Source organism: Ptychodera flava, chromosome 8 (genome assembly GCF_041260155.1).
Source record: "Ptychodera flava strain L36383 chromosome 8, AS_Pfla_20210202, whole genome shotgun sequence".
NCBI classification, from domain to species: domain Eukaryota; kingdom Metazoa; phylum Hemichordata; class Enteropneusta; family Ptychoderidae; genus Ptychodera; species Ptychodera flava.
The window spans coordinates 37,568,386-37,587,162 of NC_091935.1; the positions used below are offsets into that span (position 1 = coordinate 37,568,386).

Sequence of the window (18,777 nt, forward strand, 5' to 3'; positions counted from 1 at the left end):
TGACCTTCTCAAAAAGCACAGCCTCAAGATTATTCATAAAAAATAGATCAAAACGTCTATGTTATATGCAATTTTTTCATAAAAACTTTGACGGGTCTCAACTGTGCTATATATAGTTTGACAGTTAGAGAAATCAGATCTCTGAATTTTCGAGATCATTTTACCGTATTAACATAAAGTAACGTGGCTATCGTAATTTGCTAACACTCAGTCACATGGCATATCTCGATTTGGCGACTTCTGCTTAGTTATTTCACTCACTGCGCAAGAGATTGAGTTTTGCGAGCACCATATATTTTGCGTACAACAAATTGCCTTGGAAGGGAACACGAACGCCTCCTGGCGAAGTCTAGCTGAATTAGCGAAAGTTTGACAATAGAATCTGAAGACAAGTTACAAAATGCTGTCCTCATTTATAAAAATTGTTCGACTTTCGATGTTAACGCGTGGCGATCTGAAATAAGCCGTTCAAAAAACCGAACCTTTTGTTCTGTGCAATAAATTCAATAACTCATCATAGTGATGGTGCTTGTGGAAGTACCATTTGACGTATCAAAACTATTACTGTCACGAACACCATAACTTGGCCGGACAACAAATAGTAACCTTGCCATTAAAGCTTGCCGATACCATGTTTTACTCATTATACGATACCACCATGTTGATCGCGCAAATATTAATGATTGGCTCAGTAAATGGTCGACACGTGAACAGATCGTGAGATACTGGAGGTGGAACTCATGCAAGCTCTCAGCTAGACACAAAATATCGCTATCGCTCGTCCATAATTTTTTCGTTTAATGTTCAAATCCTCATTGTACACCTGTCGCTGGGTGTGGTTTACTGCTTAAATCTATCGCCTGATGATTTCAACGTTTGACTACTTACCAATACACATCGAGTTATTGAGAAAGTATCCATCACAGCATCTATATACCCTGTAACTAAGTGAAAATGAACATATGATGAAACAAATATTAACCGGACGATAAACAATGTAATAATGTACAATTACTTAAAAAATACTGCGTTTTTCCCTAGGTTCATAGTAAAACTGAAAAAAAAAACCAACAAAATTGTGAGGACAATGCCGTAGCATTATATATACAAGGACATAAATCCCTGTATTCTGTAAATAACCATATTATTATACACATTTTAAAGTCTAGTTCACAAACAACCGTTTCAGAATATTATGATCGTACAGTTGGCCTTGGCATCGCGTGTAATCTAGATACCCGTCCTAGCTAGTGAAAATCGTAGTTCAGCAGACACATCAATACATTATTCATAGGCTTTTTCTGGGTTTCTTACACTGCTGGTGAAGTATGCATTTTGTATCAAAAAATGAAACAATGTCAGATTTTTTCAGTGCTTGTATAAAACAGCTTTCAGGTCAAAAGTCAAATAGCGTCCAACAACACCTCAACTTATTCGACCCATCGTCGCTGTTATAGTACCCGGCGTCTACGGAGAATAAGATTTACTGCACGGTAGAACTCAATAGTTTACAGAAGCATATGTATCACAGTTCTGCTTTAAATGCAGGATATGTTCGTCGCTTCTCCACTTGGCACTATGTTCTTCAAGTGTCTGAAATACTTACGGTTTTTCTCCGACGTAATAAGCAAAGCAAGCATGGGGATCACCCTGCCTCACGCTGGTAAGCTGCGTATTTGAATATCCACAGTAGAGGATAAACACAAGCAGATATGGAAAGGATACACGGAAAGCATGTCCTGATTTCATAGCTGGAGTTTTGAACTTTCCAGCAACGCCAACAATGACTTAACGCTGCGTGTAACGTGTATCAAGAAGGGTAAAGTCCAACAACCCTGAATAATCCTGAATGTGGCAGACAATCTGTAACTGCACGTCTGGCGAAGGATATTCACACGGACATTTGCAAACTCTAAATCGTTCAGGATTACCTTTGATGTTCCCCTATTGGTAAGTATGAACTTAAACAGTTGTCTTCACTTTTCGTGATCAATTTTGGTTTCGAAAGGTCAAAGTTCAACGAGGAAATGAAAACGAACTGTAGAACAATTGAAACCATACAATAATACATTCGTCTGGTGTTCCCCTTCAATGGAAGTTCAGCAAACAATGCACTCAGTTGTATACTACACCGCTGAAGGAATAAGATTTTACAACGTTTGGAATACTTCGGTTTAGTCAACAATAACCTGGTTTACCTAAAGTCGGTGAATGAAAAATTACATGGAAACACACTGTGACGCAATTGACCGGTTGCAGCACGTACCTTCAGCTTTTCTACAAAACGGTTTTATACTCGTGCATTAATTTATTGGTGGAATGTTTTCCAGTATGTGGTGGCGTATTTCAAGTAGCTTCAACATATGATGACGAAAAAAATGAATAGCCATATATGACAGAAATGCTGGTACTTCTTGTGACAATACCAATTAAAAGACATCCAAATACGAATTCTTGCAAAATTTGCAATGAAGACAACCAACATGAGCTAAAGAAATTATTAAGCACTGGTGTCAAAACTATAAAGCAATGATCCGAACTTGCTAAAGGGATGCAGTGAATGAGGTCGTAACAAATTGTATAGGAAGTTTTACGTAGATGTTAATATCAAGAAAAATAGTGACCACGAAATTGTTCTTGTTTATTTGCTTATGTACCATTAACAAAACAGAAGAACAGACAGCAACATCGAGACCCAGTAGGTCCTGAGAAATGGACTCATTCTCAGAGAACATGACGTTGTGCCCCTGAGCAAGACCCTTTATTTCTTATTACTCAATTCGGAAGTGGGCGATGGGTATTTCATTCTGTAATTGGGCATACGCCTGTTGGATGATGGATAAGTAAACTACAAAGAAACGAACTGGACAAAGCTAAATGACATGCTAATATTAATCAACTTTACAAAAACACCCTTCAATTACTTACTTTTTTATGAAAGCGGTTTTATTTCAACTGTTACAAAACTTTCGATCTTGTAGAGGGATATGAGTTAAAATTCAAACTTTCCTATAAAATATGGAAACGATCCATCGGAAAACTTGCATCAGTAATAGTTAGCCTTTGCATTGTATCAACGAGCATTCACAGAAACCAATATTATTTTTATAAAGTGCAAAGTGTAATTTCCTATTTCCAAAAACAAGCTGTTTTTATACAGTCCATATCCTTTTCATATATGTAGTTTCGGAAGAAAAGTTGTTTGACCTCTTAAACATGCTACCTAATTAATACACGCGTACTCAAGTCATTCTATAGCGGGTATATGAGTCCTAGATGTCATGTCTTAACAATATGGCTCTTGTGCGAAAGGGGATTCCTCCAAGCGTACTCTTGACTATACATGTCTGGCAGGGTTCGACGGATGCTGAGTATTATATACTGACATTACATTTACATTTCACGAAAAGCATGTCATAATCTTAAATGTGTTAAGTGCTACAGTTTTCGTCTTGTAGAACATCATATTTTTTCCAAAGTATTCGGATACATTCTATATTATTTGTTCAACGTATTCTCATTGTTATCTGTATTTCCTAGTTCGGACCTCTTCGAAAAAATGTGTAACACAAAAGTTGTGTTTCTAAATTCAGCTTGCATTCCCATGCCTTACACAATCGTTTAATTTGCATATAATACATGTGGTTTCTTTGTAATCTTACACTAATGGCTTTTCTTTCAGTCCTTGAGGAATACTGTCATCGGTTTTATCAATCCGTTCGTAATCATTGAAATAAAGTTATTTAGGACACAATATCTCAATGTATAATGTACAGGCATCGTGTTGGCTGTATTTCAGTCTTGAAGTCGGAATCAGAGTAATTTAATGAGTCAATTTTTTGCCCTAGTCACATATTTGAAGACGTTGATATCTAGAGTTTGTTGAACATTCTCTGTATTTCTTCCCTCGCGATGTCTACGTTACAATCTTTATTGCGTAGAATTCTAGTCAAGTTTATAAAATTGCTCTGATAAAAGCAATCATTGTCAGGTAATTTCTCGCCACCTCGTTTTCTGTCCGCCCACCGCTTTGACCATTCTGATAAGATATGTTGAGTAATCGATTTTGGAAAGGCTGTCTCTTCCCAGCCTGCAACTTCGGCATGTTCGAAACCCATTAGGTCTGCCATCATTCTGTAGTCTCCTCCGAAACTCCTCCTTTTATCCATTATGATTGAAAACTTCTTCAGTGTATCTCCAAGCATCCATTTAACATCACTTTGGTATCCAAGGCTTCGAAGAATTGTAGGATCACAACCGACGCAAAGTAAGCTACTCGTTTCTTCTACTTTATTTTCTCTTTCATCGAACACTTTTATGTTCTTACGTTCCGCTTCTATGATTTGACTCATACTGTAGTAGCTGACGTTTTCAGGGTCGCGGTGATTTTTCAGAGAATTTACACTCAGAATATGGACGTCGATATTGGTGCCAGGGCAACAGGTATTTATGACATCGTATACGTCATCGGTAACCGATTCAAGCATTTTGTAGCATTCTCCAATTTCTTCTTCTCTCTCTGCCCGTACACAGAGATGGATAGCTCTCCATCCTTTGGTCATGTAAATCAAACCCTCTACATTACAACAAATTTTAATGCCATTTTTCCAAATGCCTTGGGTGGGGTTTTCTAAATCCCTGAAGTGCCTCTCCAGCCTGGTTTGAAGTCGTGGAAATAATCCTGGGGAGAAACTATCTGTCTCATTCCTACATTGGAACCTTCTTCCATAGTAGATCTTCTTTGTTAGATCTTGTTTCCACTGATCTTCCGGTATCTCGTTTTCTAGCAAACCAGGGATTATATAGCTGATGTCTGTACCTGCAGCTGTGTTGATGGTAACCTCAAATAGAAGTTCAAGTTCTTGAAGAAGGCCTATCAATGAGTCAATATCAGCAAAGTCTTTGAAAACGACCTCAATGTCATTTCTTGTATACATGGTCTTCTTTTCCAGCCTTTTTGAGTACTGCACGAATATCTCGGGGGCCAGCATCGGGCCAATTACCCGTGTACATAGCCATTGAGGGTCGAGTACAATTATATCACCACTTTGCGTTAAGGTACCCTCGATGTAAAGAATCTAGTCAATAAAAATTGCGAAATGATTAAGGGTTATATAACCTTCAACAAAGATGAACAGAGAGATAGAAATGCTATAATATTATCGTAGGTAAGTGCTCACAAAGAATAGAGTTTGTGTCACAAGTATGTTATCAACTTCTGGTAGATACTAGTGTGTTAAGCTCAAAAGTTTAATTCGGCATGACAAAATAATGCAAGGTAACAAATTCTTAGCATATCAGAGCTAATGTCGAAGGAGTGAAAAGTGCAATGGTTTCGTTCACACTGATGTGTCAATTAATGAACCATATTCAAAATATACCAACATTACTCATGTTGTTGTGGTTCGAACTTTATCATAATATATAGCATTGGTACAAAGTTACAAAATACAGATTTGGAGAGATATGTGATTACTCATATTTTATTGAATGTCCTGAAAAACAAAATATTCATATGGTCTAAAGTATACTTATTTAAGTGTCAGAGAGAGAGAGAGAGAGAGAGAGAGAGAGAGAGAGACGCCCTATATAGCATGGCATTGATTACGTCTATAAAATGACTGTGATTATTTAAAGGTAACAATCAACACAACAATGATAGTTATCGTTGTAATGTGTTGCCCTAACCTTTATCCAAATGGTGCTAGTTATCAGCAAGTAAGTATAACTACAAACCTCGCCTACATAGTGCAGGAATCTTGTGATTTTCTTTACTGGCTCTTCATAGATGAAGGGTTTCAACTTTTGCACCTTCTGAAGATATGAATCCCATTTCATGACTGGGAAGTCGGTACGAATCCATCCCATTTTTTCTGCACTTATATATTCGCATATTTTTGGTACAATTTCTTCCCTCTAAAATTGCAGTGAAGACGTTGAATGTTAATTACGTTAAGTAGACTAGTTCAATTCGGTAAACATTCTTGGGAATGTTTCCACAACAACTATGATGAATGCTAAAGTAAGGTTCGTCCACAAAGAAGAAACTGTGTAGTCATTGTGTAAAAACGTATATATTCAATTAATATTCTTTCCCAAGTGAAATTTTTGCAACAAACATATTCTGCTTTTTAAATCTGGCCTGTAGCAATACCATTACCATAATAATGTAACAAGTACCTTTGCAAGTTTAAAGCATGCTCGCAGTCTCTTCATATCACAATGTTGTGAGTCGTGACAATTCAGTATAAACGTCTCATTAAGTATGTTCAGATACTCCCCAAACATTTCCTGAGCTGAGTGAAGGATGCCACGATATGTAGCCTCCGCTGTAAAACGAATATAAAATAAAATATCAATAATATATGGCCCGAGAAGGAATGAAACATTTTAATGACAATAGAGGGCTTAACTGTTCGTTAATTTAAAGATATATATATATATATATATATATATATATATATATATATATATATATATATATATATATATATATATATATATATATATATATATATATATATATATATATATATATATATGCAAAATGTATACAATGTGCCCTCCCGGTTATCACCATAATGACTTTATGGCAACCTCTGAACTTGGGCACAGAGAGTTCGTTAAATTAAAGTATATGTGTGTGTGTATTAGTGTGTGTGTGTGTGTGTGTGTGTGTGTGTGTGTGTGTGTGTGTGTGTGTGTGTGTGTGTGTGTGTGTGTTTAATTGGTCTGTAGATGATCATGCCAATGAATCTTCACCTACAGAATTATGAGGTATGAAGTTTAGAAAGTCCCTGCAGAGTTTGGCGTGTCTTTGCCAATATTGTCGCGGAAAACATATGCGGACCCACTCTTCTATTCGATTGACTTTCAAATTCAGATTTAGCAAAATCATGTGTGGAGTTGGAGTCGATTGGAAAAAACGCTAAGGAAACACAGCAGAAATGACCAGTTAATGGCCTTAGTGTTTTTAAGGTATATCTCTTTTCGGAGAATTAATATATGGTCCTGACAAGGACCGTTTGGCTTGGAGTTTTTAATGGTATATCTGTTTTTGTCCCCCTCACAAAGAAACCCAATTAAAGCGCTTATTTATTTTTTTAGCCCCTCACACATGTCAGCCACCCCTACAAAGTAACGGTGCAGTCAGTTTGGTAGCTCCATGACAGCATAACTTGACACAGTCCGCATTTGTCAAGTTAGTATTAATACTATCGAGGAAAAGCTTCATTAGTATCTGTGATATCTTTGTTCAATGTTGCAAACTATTCCTCCCTTCTTCCATATAGTTTTACAGATTTTTGTCTACTGGAAAATGTTTCCTAGGCTGTTTTACGGAAATTACGGAAATAATGAGAAAAAGCCTTTCATATTCTGGTGCTGTCCTTTGGAATGAACTCCCCTCGTCTTTGAAAAACAGCCCAAATCTGAGATCTTTCAAGTTGCAATTGTATAAATTTCTCATGGATCGGGTGTGATATGTTCTTGCCTTATGTTTTATTGTATTGTTAGTTGTCTGTTATTTTCTTGACCTGATTTTTGACTGGTTTGTTCCTTGTATTAGTACTTGTATTTTTTTCCTCGGTCATTCTGTAAATTTTTAATGTCGACCTTGTGGAAGATTGGCCATATTGGCCGAACTTGTTATCGACAGTAAATAAAGTTAAATAAATAAATAAATAAAGAAGTACCTTGCATCCTTGTCCCTTTTTTCAAAAAGTCTGCTCTACTCGCTATCAATATCACAGTTGGCTTCACACGGTCTTCTTCAATACATTTCATGATGACCGCTTTGATGAAAGCAAGCCATGAGGTAACCTTGGTAGAAATAACAATTTAACATGTATTCACTTATGGCGAAGAATACATTATAATTTTATGATTGAATATGTCCATTGAAACGTCCACACATATTTGCATTATTTTATTGCCTTCTGAAGCTCAGATCACTCAGTGTCAATTCTGCAATTTTTAAAACGTTTTATCGTAATCGAATCCGTGTTAACATTTTCATTTTAGGCTTGTTTTGATGTTTGATTTTGTGTGGCAAAAGTTAGAATTGTGAAATTATGCAGAAAGATTGTTTACGGGTTGCAAAGTGTTGAGCTGTGAGAACGTAGCTGTAGTTTATTCCGAATTCAATTTCAATTTTAAACAAGTTACATTAGGATAATGTCCAGTCATAAGTATCTTATGTTTCACTTCTATAACCGTTTGTGTGCATTGCGTGTTTAGTGTTAAAGTGGCACTCACACTTGGTAACATTTTTAAAGCATATTTCTTTAATGCCAACGATAGATATTTGACGAGGCGACTGCGCGCGGATCGCGAGATATCGATAAAAACATGTCTTCAAAAAAGTAAAAGTTTGAATTCCGGTGGCCCACTTAAATTCAGCTTCCGAACATCGAACGTTCGGCACTTGGGCCATTGTCAACTAAGCTATGGAGTACGAGTCTACGCTGACGCTGCTGTACGCCACAGTACCACTGGCGTCGGTGATCGGTCATGGCCTGTTGGAGAAAGCTGAGTCTTACTGACTAAGGCGTATAAACGAAAAATAATTTTTGCTGATTCCACAAGAATTGGCAAAGGTGACTAGCACAGTTACGTGCGGTTGATACATAGCGGCCGCCGCGTGATATGCATAGACGCATGCCACACGCGCATAACCACGCGCGCGGCGTACTGTGTGGCAGACGACAAAATGTAGTCATCGGAGGCGGCTAATATTTGACATGTAAAAACTGATGTTTATGTGGTATTGGTTAAAAATATAATACAACCGATTTAGAATAATGAAAACGACAAAAACTAAGGAGAACTTTTTAAAACTTACCTGAGGTAATGGCATAATATTATACATCTACCATCGAGAACAATAGAATTTAGCGTGCGCTAAAAAAGCCGTACGGAACTCGCGTCCGTTCCGTACAGCACGGTTTCAAGGCGCCCCATTCCCTGCGGCTGTATCTGCGCGTTCACTGTAGAACGGTTTCAAGGGACCCCTTGGACGAGTGCCAGAACAAGTCTCGCGCGCGCTCTGTACGTCAGTGTGTAGTGCACTCTCGAACCAGAGTTCTTATCACGCGTACGCTAATAAGTATCTCTGGCACAGGCAGATTAATATTCATGTGACCCCGAGGTCATTGGAACGTCAATGAACTACTTTTTTACCTGCCACGCACTGTAGCTATGGTATTGCCACAGTAACGCGCGGCAGTTTGAATTCGTTCCAGCACGCGCACAGTTATCTACAAATTGAAATAAAAACGCCATTTTCTCCTTTCAGTGTTAATTTATTGTTCTTTCTTGAGTATTCATATATGCGCCTTGGTAAATAACTTTGAGTGCAGGAGGGGTCACAATTCAAGAAAATACATCATCAGCAGACGATACAGGGGATTCTCACAAAGGTCAGAATAGGTCACAGCCTTGTTTCTTCCCGAATAATTGCACTATTTAAAAGTAGTTCCAATGGTAATTATATTTTTCCAGTTCGTGTTTTGCTATAAACTTATAGTAATTTGTTTTCAAACCGATGAACATTTTTGCATCGAGGATGGACTTCGTATTTTCGGCGAGATCGTATCGGTGTTGGTTTTCGAGGTGACTTTCGGTTTGCGGATCGGTATGTGGTGATTTACCACGTAAACAAGACACCTGTGGCAGAGTCATTATCGGCGACAGCGCAAGGAATTGTTGGAAAGACACGCCGATAAGAACTCTGCTGTGGAGATTGTGTGTAGTGCACACACTCCAAAACTTGCAGAAGCGCGTCCGAGGAAGCGTTCCACACTGGCGCGATAAAATCGGAAGAAAAATTGTTGACATTGCACGAAAACGGTCACTACTCCGACATTTTGATGCCCCGATCAGGAATGTAAGATGTATAATAATAAGGTTATTACGAAAATACCGCAAAGGATGCACGAGGACATTGGCGCAGCGTATCGCCCGACGCGAAGCGGAGGGCGATGCGAGGCGCCAATGTCCGAGTATGTATATAAAGTCTTTGCAGTGGGAAGTAAATTAATTGCGTAGTTCGAACTTATTGTAGACTCCCTAGAATATCGTCAATCAGCACAACAACAAACCTTCGGGGATTTCAAGTCAAAATTAGAACAATCGTAAAACTTCGGGATGTGAAAAATACGCTCTGGAAATGACATGTTTTTATCGATATCTCGCGATCCGCGCGCAGTCGCCAAGTCAAATATCGACCGTTGGCATTAAAAAATTGTGTTTCAAAAATGTTACAAAGTGGGAGTGCCTCTTTAAGAACCAAATAAAAATTTCTCTAGAGGAGATAATAAAGTTTTCCGAATCTGAATCTGATTAGTATATATTACAGTTATGCAGTAACACTATTGGAACTAATTTGGGATAACTGGATGGTAAAGTAAAGTAGGTTTAATCTGTAAATGTAAGCTCATCTGCTTTTCTTTTTACATTATACTCTTTTATGAATATTTTGTAATATTAAAACATTCAGCTATAGGGCACCTAACACTTTTGAAAAGCTCGAAAAATGTGAATATTAAATTATCTGAACTTAGTTCCGATCGTGTTTTAATAAACTATGTATGCGTTATTCAGTATATAAGCCTCTAGATCATGCCTCTTTGAACTTATAGCCAATGAGAAATGGAGTTCCGGGTCACCCAATAGGTTGTATGACGTCACAAGCACGCATGTGGCCAGAACTTTTTCAGAGGCAGCTCTGTACCTTGATGAGTGTAGGCGTTTATTTGTTGCCCGGCTGAATGTGATATATCGACATTGTATGCTACCAGAACGTATTGTATTGTCTTGTTTTTTTATTCCCGGTCATTGTGTTGCGTAGTCTATTGTATCAAGGTTGATCTGGACTACGCTTATAGGAATGTTTGCTGTAAACTTTTATTCGAGTGGATCTGAACAGTTCACGGGGGTTTGTTGTGCTCCGACTGGCGACACTATCGAATATATTACACGACAATATAATTTCGTCTTGGTTATAATATTAAAAGAAGCTTGCTTTGTGATAAGATCTTTAATTGACTGAGTAAAAGAATAAACAATCAACAAATAAATAAATAAATACAGAAATAAAAAACGAAATAAGCAAATAGACTTAATGAAATAAAAAGAACAAAAATATCATGTAAGGTCTTGCGGGATGTGTTGGTCTTTTACCACTCTTAACGCTGTGTCACTTAAGTTTCGACAATCAAGGAACGATATTAACCTATGTTGAAATGACCGATGTGTCGTTCATTCTATTATTACAACATTAAATTATCGATCTTGACTTAGACTTAGTCCCTTTACACACTTAAAAAGTGATAAAGTATGGAAAAGTAGGCTATTTCTCTATTGATTGCTGTGCGCGTATATGAGCTTTATTTGCGTTGATTTTATGCCTGGTGAGGTAATCTTACCGGTGCGGGGACGTGCCTACGTTTTATTCTTATATTATCTGCGCATAGTATATTTTAGTATATTCATGAAGGTCATACCAAGGTAATGGTATTATATTTGATTAAATCATACCAACATATTGATGACGCAATTACAGCGATCTGATTGGTGAGACAGGAAGGCGATCGTCATGGTTGTATATTCGCGATATTGCACGGCTGTAACTTGCGTGAGTTATCGGCAACAACTAAAATCCTTTTCTGACGCTCCATACCATAATTTCAATATACTGTTACAATATAATAGAAACAAATCACATTGGCGACGGTATACGCACTCGATATTGCTCGTGTATATGTCACAAACTGTTCAAAATCGCGTAGTACATCGTCGCTCGTTGTGGTCTATTGCTTACATATTCGACGCATATGGTCATTTTAACACATGAGTACAGGTGTATGCTATGTAAATTGTAATGAATCAGGTGACATTATAATTCAATTTAAGTGTTAGTGCCTAAGACTTTAAACAGACAATGACACATGTCACCAAAGGTAGCAATTTTTTAAGTGTTCGCGACGGTCATATTGATGACATCTCGCCTTCGTCCCAAGCATCATTCTATAAATACTATCATGAGCAACACATATTTGACAGGAACCAAATCATAATCTTGCACTTGCGATAATGTATTATTACAAAAAAAAATGTTCCTTCGCATGCACTGATCGAAATAGGCTTTCGATGATGTCGCATAACTTGGAGTATATTTTTCAAAATTGATTATTAACTCAAATTATCTCCTTTACTGGAAGTTTCCTATGTATGTACTGTTTAAACATACACCATAAGTAAGTGGACACTCACCTCTTTCTTTTGCTTCTCAGGTTTATCGGTGATTCTGAAAACAACAGCGAATATGGAATTTTCAGCCGAGAGGAACATATTGTGGGTGACATAATATTCCGTCTGTCCTGCGAAATCCCATACCCTGAATGATCCAGCTTTAATGATTGCAACCGTGACCATATCTATGCCAGGTGTTGGTTCATACTCTTCATTCCCAGAAGCGGGCGCTTTTTCTGTAGACCGTCTTAGAAGTTTCGCCTCAATGAATCCCTAGTTAAAACATGTGTTTGACAATATTGTTACATAAGTAAGCTCATTTAAAGTGACAACTACATGTTTTGTTACACTCAGTAACTTTTGTAGTTTAATATTTGGAATTTTCAGGGTTTGAAAGAACACCTTTTAGTTCTAAGCTTACCCCAAAAATTCATAGTGTACAGTTGTCAAATAAATTACTACTCGTTTTTTTTCTTGTAATATCTCATTACCTCATCTTTGCCTGCTTTTAATCATGGACTCGTCTTATCTTGCTGAGAGGTACTGATAATCTTCAATTGACTATTGAGATGTTCATAGTTCGTTGAAAATACATATACTTTATTTCTCTGTAGACAAGTTTGAAAGATGCTGTCGCCCAAGATACGCTTTTCCAATTGTCTAAATGCCATGGAATACTCTTTGGTCGTTCTGTCCTCCTGCCCTGTCTGTTTTTTTCTCTCTCTTGTTCTTGGTATTCCCTTTCCCGTATTATTTTAGAATGACATTTTAAACTTTATCTTTAAAGCTTGGTTTTGATCATATGATAGATGTGAATAAAATATACGTCCAATCGTAAACATCAATGCAGGTCTCGATCTTAAATGACATGTCATAATTATTAAACAAATGTCACTTAGACACGTTGCAACAGTGAACCCATTACGTGAAATTCTTATGTTCCTTCATTAAGTGCTGATTCAAATATATTTAGCTTTCTTCAAAACTTCGTAAACATCCTCGTAATACGTAATTTGTACCTTTTTTACATTTGTCGCAAATATGCTTTGTATTCATAATTGAGATCTTGTTATTTTAATTAATACTTTTACTAGTGCCTATGACCACCAAGTGCATAAACCTCCGTCCGAGACAAACTATAGATCTTCGTAACACAACCAGTTGATTACAATCACACTGTACATGTTGTACATTATGTAGTGGTAGTGTGTTTATTGCCATTATTTATTATGGAATGTTTGTTCAGACTCACAGTAACCTAACTCTAAGGATGCTTGTTGTACTTATACGAGTATAACCTTCGTTTCCAAGCATTGCTTTCAACGTGCTAAATGAAAAGCATAAGAAACACTGCATTGCAAATGTAACAGTTGATTTTTCATACTTGTGGGAAAGTTAAAGTTTATGCGATTGATCTATGTTGTGGTTTTTTCGGTGTTTGTTTGTTTGTTTGTTTGTTTTTGCTAGCTGGCTGGTAGGTTTTCCAAATATCAAAGGACGGCAAACAAAGAATTTTCTTTACACATTCTAAAAGGTGAAAACGTGTAAACTATTGCACACGTTGCAATTTGCTAACCATCCCCCTAAAAACAAAAACAAAACAACAAACAACCCCCCTACCCCGAAAAAAAACCCGATTACATGACTATCATGTAGGTAATTTCCCCAAACCATGACCTGAGTTTAGTTACACTAGAGCATTTTTAAGGTCATTCTCCTCCATAACCTTTAATTCAATAAGTCATGTTTAGACCTTTCGTGTTTACTACAAGTGAAGATATTTTAGAACAGTATTTAGTATATCAATAGAAATTCCAGAGTTTTTCTTTTATTTTCTAGTTAGAATAATTGAGTATAAATAGTGGCGGTGCAGTTTTCCAGTCAGACATTTTGATTGTGTCACTGACGTGTCTACTTCAAACCATAGGTCAGTTATAATTCCAAGACTCTTCAAGTCCTTCACAGCCATGCTGGATTTATTCTAATGAATTTGCAGAAGCCTGCAAGCCAAAAACTGCTCACTTCATTGATCTGTCTGAATCAAATCTGAAGCTTCGTGCCGTCCCAGCTGAGATACAAAGCAAGAGGACTTTTACAATCAGTGCCTTTATCCCTTGACTCAGTGATTTATTTTATTTTTGTAACAGATTTTATTTTCAAGAAAATCGCTGACTTCACTACTTTTTCTAACATTTAAATGAAACAAAAAATGATAATATGACCAGTATAATCAAATCGCATGTTAGAGCAATTCTCTGGGTAGACCAGAGACTGTCAAGCCAGGAGTGTCATTTACTATTCCAAAGTCTCAACAGGAGTCTTTAAGGAGGATGTTCACACAGACTTCACTGATAACACATTCAGGATACGCTTAGCTAATCGTTACAAACAATACAAAAAGTATGAGAACAGTACTGACATATCGACATTTATTCGGTCTCTCAAATATGTGTGCGTATTTGCGTCTGTGTTTGTGTTGTATATCCAAATAATCATCTACTGCCTACCCGCTTTAGAGCATTTTTTAAAGTTGTTTTTCCATTACCGCCGAATCCACACAGACAAATCTTCACGATATTACGTCGCACACCTGGTTGTTCCTTCATCAGAGTATTAAACTCTTGCTGCTGGCAATACCTCTGGGAAAATATATAAAAAATGGTATAGATATGACAGAAGATGGAACATTAGAAATCATTACGTCATATTTATCATTCAAGTAAGAATCATGTCAAAACAAACATCATTTTATATTCCCCACAGCTAAACATCGTCGGAAAACATATGAAAGTATTTTATGCTCTAAAGTAATCTTGTGTATTTTGAAGTGTTCTACTTTTCTTCGTCAGCGAATATGCTCCTATTATTTTTACTAATGTTGTCGAGCTCTTAACCTGTCAATAAATGTACACGGCAAACAATATTTTGGGTTTTGTCTCAGTTACATGGCGAAGTACGTCATACATACCTTGTGATGATTGGACATCTCGAGCCTGGTGTCTCTGTTATAGATCTCATTGAGGATAGTCTGTGGTAGTAATTGCAAACAAAACTACTTTATTCTCTCGTTGAAAACATAAAATAAAAACAGAAAAGTTGGTGTATCATACATCGGGAAATCTTTAATTTTGTGGAACAGCAAAGATTTTTCTATTTCCAGACATAATCTATCTAGCCAGTATGGCAGTCAAAATAAATTGCCTTCCGTTTTTGCAAGTATTTTTTCTAATTGTCTGTATGTCAATTCTTATGTTTGTTTCTAACTTATTGTTTACAAATTGTCGAGTGCACCCTCAATCAATTGTACCACCTAACATCGAACAATCAGTGCTGATGTACGTGTCAAAATCTTATTGAGGCATTGAGTATTACATTTGTGTGCGGTACACTTCATGTTTATATGTAACTCCTTAATGTTGGGTGAAAGAACTCTGAACTTCTCAAGTAGCACCTGCGCATATAGCACCATTGTATCACACATATAGCAACTTGTTTACACTAAGATAGTAGCAAATACAGTCTACACCGACGTGTGCTTTTATGTCCTCATGTTTTTATTTGCGCGACCATTTACCACTGTCATTTTTACTGATGAACTTTTGCCTGAACTGTAATTGTGAAAGCCAGCAAGGTCACCGTAATCCCTAAGTTATGTGGTCGAAATCTACTGAACCAAAGCTGGGATTGCCTATTATTTCTCAAGTCTACGGAGAAGACTGAACTGCAACTTTTTCCAGATTTTCAGATGACTCTAAATGTTTTGAACGGTAAATTTTCAGATATTGCCTTTTTATAAACTGGAATACTTACATTTGGTATTTGATGTTTGTCATAGAAATATTCCAGTAAAAATTTTGCGACAACTTTGTTGTGATCAGCATTTCGTCCCGCGATGGTCAGAGCTGTTTTACCATCCTAGATAAAGTACAGTAATCTATTGATGAGTTTTAAAGACCATTAACAAAGAAGTTATCGTAGTTCGATACAAAACGAAAAATAATTGTCACTTGTGAAACACAGCTAATGTCATGATTTGTGTGGTTTGGAACCAACACCCGCCAATTTGTTAGGTTTTAAATCTTGTAGTCTACAATGCATTTTACATCAAGTCAAATTTTATGAAAGATTCACGCAGCACTGTCGTTGCTTTTTTATGCTTGAAATCTTTCTTTCAGTTTTTCGTTTCGTACAAAAGAGTATTCAAACTAGAGATTGCAGTAAATCATCTGGGTCATTGACGAATCACGGTGTATTAATATTACTCAGTTATTGTATACACTTATTACCAGACATGTTAAGCAGTCTGTTCATGCGCATATGGTAATAGTCTTTGAATCGCATGGTCGATGGGAAGATTCAGCGATCACACTTACCGTTGTCTCTATGTCCGTTGCTGCTTTAGATTCCAACAGCAATTTAATGATAGGTACATGACCTTCATACACTGCATGGTGTAACGGTGTCCAACCATTCTATTTAGATATTAAGAAAACATGATTGAAGATGAATGTCACTTTTTTATTACATATCCCGCTTATAAGGAGCAAATGATCGATTTATTTGTTGCAGCAGAAAAGCTCTGCGCTAATTTCAAGTCTTTGACAAATAAGTTTAAATTTATAATGAAAAAGGAGACCACGGGAATCATTTTGGAAAAGTATATATTATCATTATGGAGTTACGGCAACAACATTATAGTTACTGACTGTATACGTTATCTCTTTTTATACATTATGTATGTATTGTCTGTTTTAAGACTTGAATGGGTCCTTGTATTTCAGTGAAACAACATCAACACTTTGTCAAAGTATCTTTTTGGAAATGCGTGCCTTTTGGAGACATTTGACCTCCTATTGAGCCCACAGCTAGTTAAAAAGTTTCTATGTTGGTAAAGAAATCAAAGTGAGCTCTTGAGTTGTAACAGGAGGGGAGAAATCGTACTCGATATTGATATAGAAAACGGTGATGGTCCTAACAAATGTTATCGAAGGGAAATGAGAATTGCCATAGTATGTTCATCAGAGAACTATATCCCTCTGACACATGCAATTTTAATTGCTAATGAGGACATAACAGCAATTATCAAATGATAGAGCATTCGACGAGAACTCAATATCGTCTGAAAAGTAGATTATGTCAGTCGAGTTGCTGTATTGTATTTGTCGATTTAAAGGTAGAACTAAGGGTAAGTTTATAAGAACTGACTACAAAACGTATGTATTGGCAAGAAATTAGCTGTCGTATTTTGAAGCCCTTCATTTGGATTCGGCAACGTATAGCCTTAGTGAAAATACATAGCCTTTGTATTTTGTGCGACATTTTTGATAGGCTATAAAAAGTGTTGTTATCGGAATCTAAAACTTTTTAAGATACACGTAAGTTATATTTTGCAATTCTTTTCTGAACGGCTAATTACAACATGATGACAATATAAAAATGCAAGTGTCAAATGAAAATCGGTGCAACGTTGCAACATGATAGTCAAAGTAACAGAATTACCAAACCATGTATCAATCAACACAGAATACGAATGATGACCGATGATGAAATATGAGCAGTCATCGTGCTGAATGAGTAAGCTCCTTCGATGAATCATGAGGTTTGCCAAACTCTTTTCATTATATATGAATAAGCAAAGAGGACCTTATCTTATCAGCAAACATACGATTTAGATAAAGGAGCCTCATTCTTTTTTTCATGACGTTTTTGATGTGCTTGTCATGTTATGATGAGACAGGACTGCATTACAAGTAGTAAAATACGATTTCTTTGATATGTTTCGGCCACAGTGGCATATACTGTCATTTTCTTACCTTATCCATAGCATTGATACGTGCACCATGTTTAATCAGCACCTGAGCTATATCTAAATGTCCTTCAACAGAAGCCACATGCAATGGGGTGGATTCATACTGCAAGAAACAATTTTACAAGCGAAAGAATAATCTTTTCAAATGTGAATGTGAAATTTCTTGGAAAAGACATAAAAACAGACTATCATTCTTACATAACAAGTCATGAAGACAAAAATACTATAATAACATTTCCTTATCTAATGACAGTAGGGGAGTTTTTATGTAAAATAAGACGACAAAATGATTCTGATGACCTCAAGACTTGGATTTCTCGATGCTTTATGCTCGGTAGAGTTGCCGTGTGCCTGGTGAGGAAAATACGTGAACTGTATGATTTGATAAACAGTCTACTAAACAAGGGAATGTTTAGCGTCTTTAATGGAATGCAGCATGGCGTCCCTCGAAGCACTGATTGACTGGGACAAATCTACATACATAGAGTGTACATACATCAGCTATGATGGCTATGTGTACAAGATTTTCTTTTATCATTTATTCATTCCTGATCGGGATATATGCAAAATCTTTAGCAAGCTCGATGAATGCACAATGTATGTCGATTTAGTACTAACTGTCTTTCGTGAAGGGAGTACTTTTGGCTTCGATACGTTGTCTGAGTAAAGTTACAGTATTCTGTTCATTTTAAAGGCTGTATTTGTTGTTTTGTCAA

The 18,777-nt window shown here is 36.7% G+C and overlaps 3 protein-coding genes across 3 annotated transcripts in view; 1 reads left to right on the forward strand and 2 right to left on the reverse strand.

Annotated features, from left to right (window-relative positions):
* Positions 1-18,777, forward strand: part of LOC139139242 (insulin-like growth factor 1 receptor) — a 156,918-nt gene that overhangs the window by 78,024 nt on the left and 60,117 nt on the right. The gene's annotated exons all lie outside the window — the stretch shown is intronic.
* LOC139137973 (death-associated protein kinase 1-like) lies at positions 2,781-5,890 on the reverse strand. The gene is made up of 2 exons (XM_070706203.1): positions 5,737-5,890; positions 2,781-5,078 (listed from the first exon to the last, which is right to left on the reverse strand). Exons 1-2 carry the CDS (start codon positions 5,866-5,868, stop codon positions 3,873-3,875), a joined length of 1,338 nt encoding a protein of 445 aa, XP_070562304.1. The 5' UTR covers positions 5,869-5,890; the 3' UTR covers positions 2,781-3,872.
* Positions 12,241-18,599, reverse strand: LOC139139445 (uncharacterized). The gene is made up of 7 exons (XM_070708360.1): positions 18,558-18,599; positions 18,066-18,164; positions 16,626-16,724; positions 16,063-16,167; positions 15,221-15,280; positions 14,760-14,891; positions 12,241-12,525 (listed from the first exon to the last, which is right to left on the reverse strand). Exons 1-7 carry the CDS (start codon positions 18,597-18,599, stop codon positions 12,241-12,243), a joined length of 822 nt encoding a protein of 273 aa, XP_070564461.1.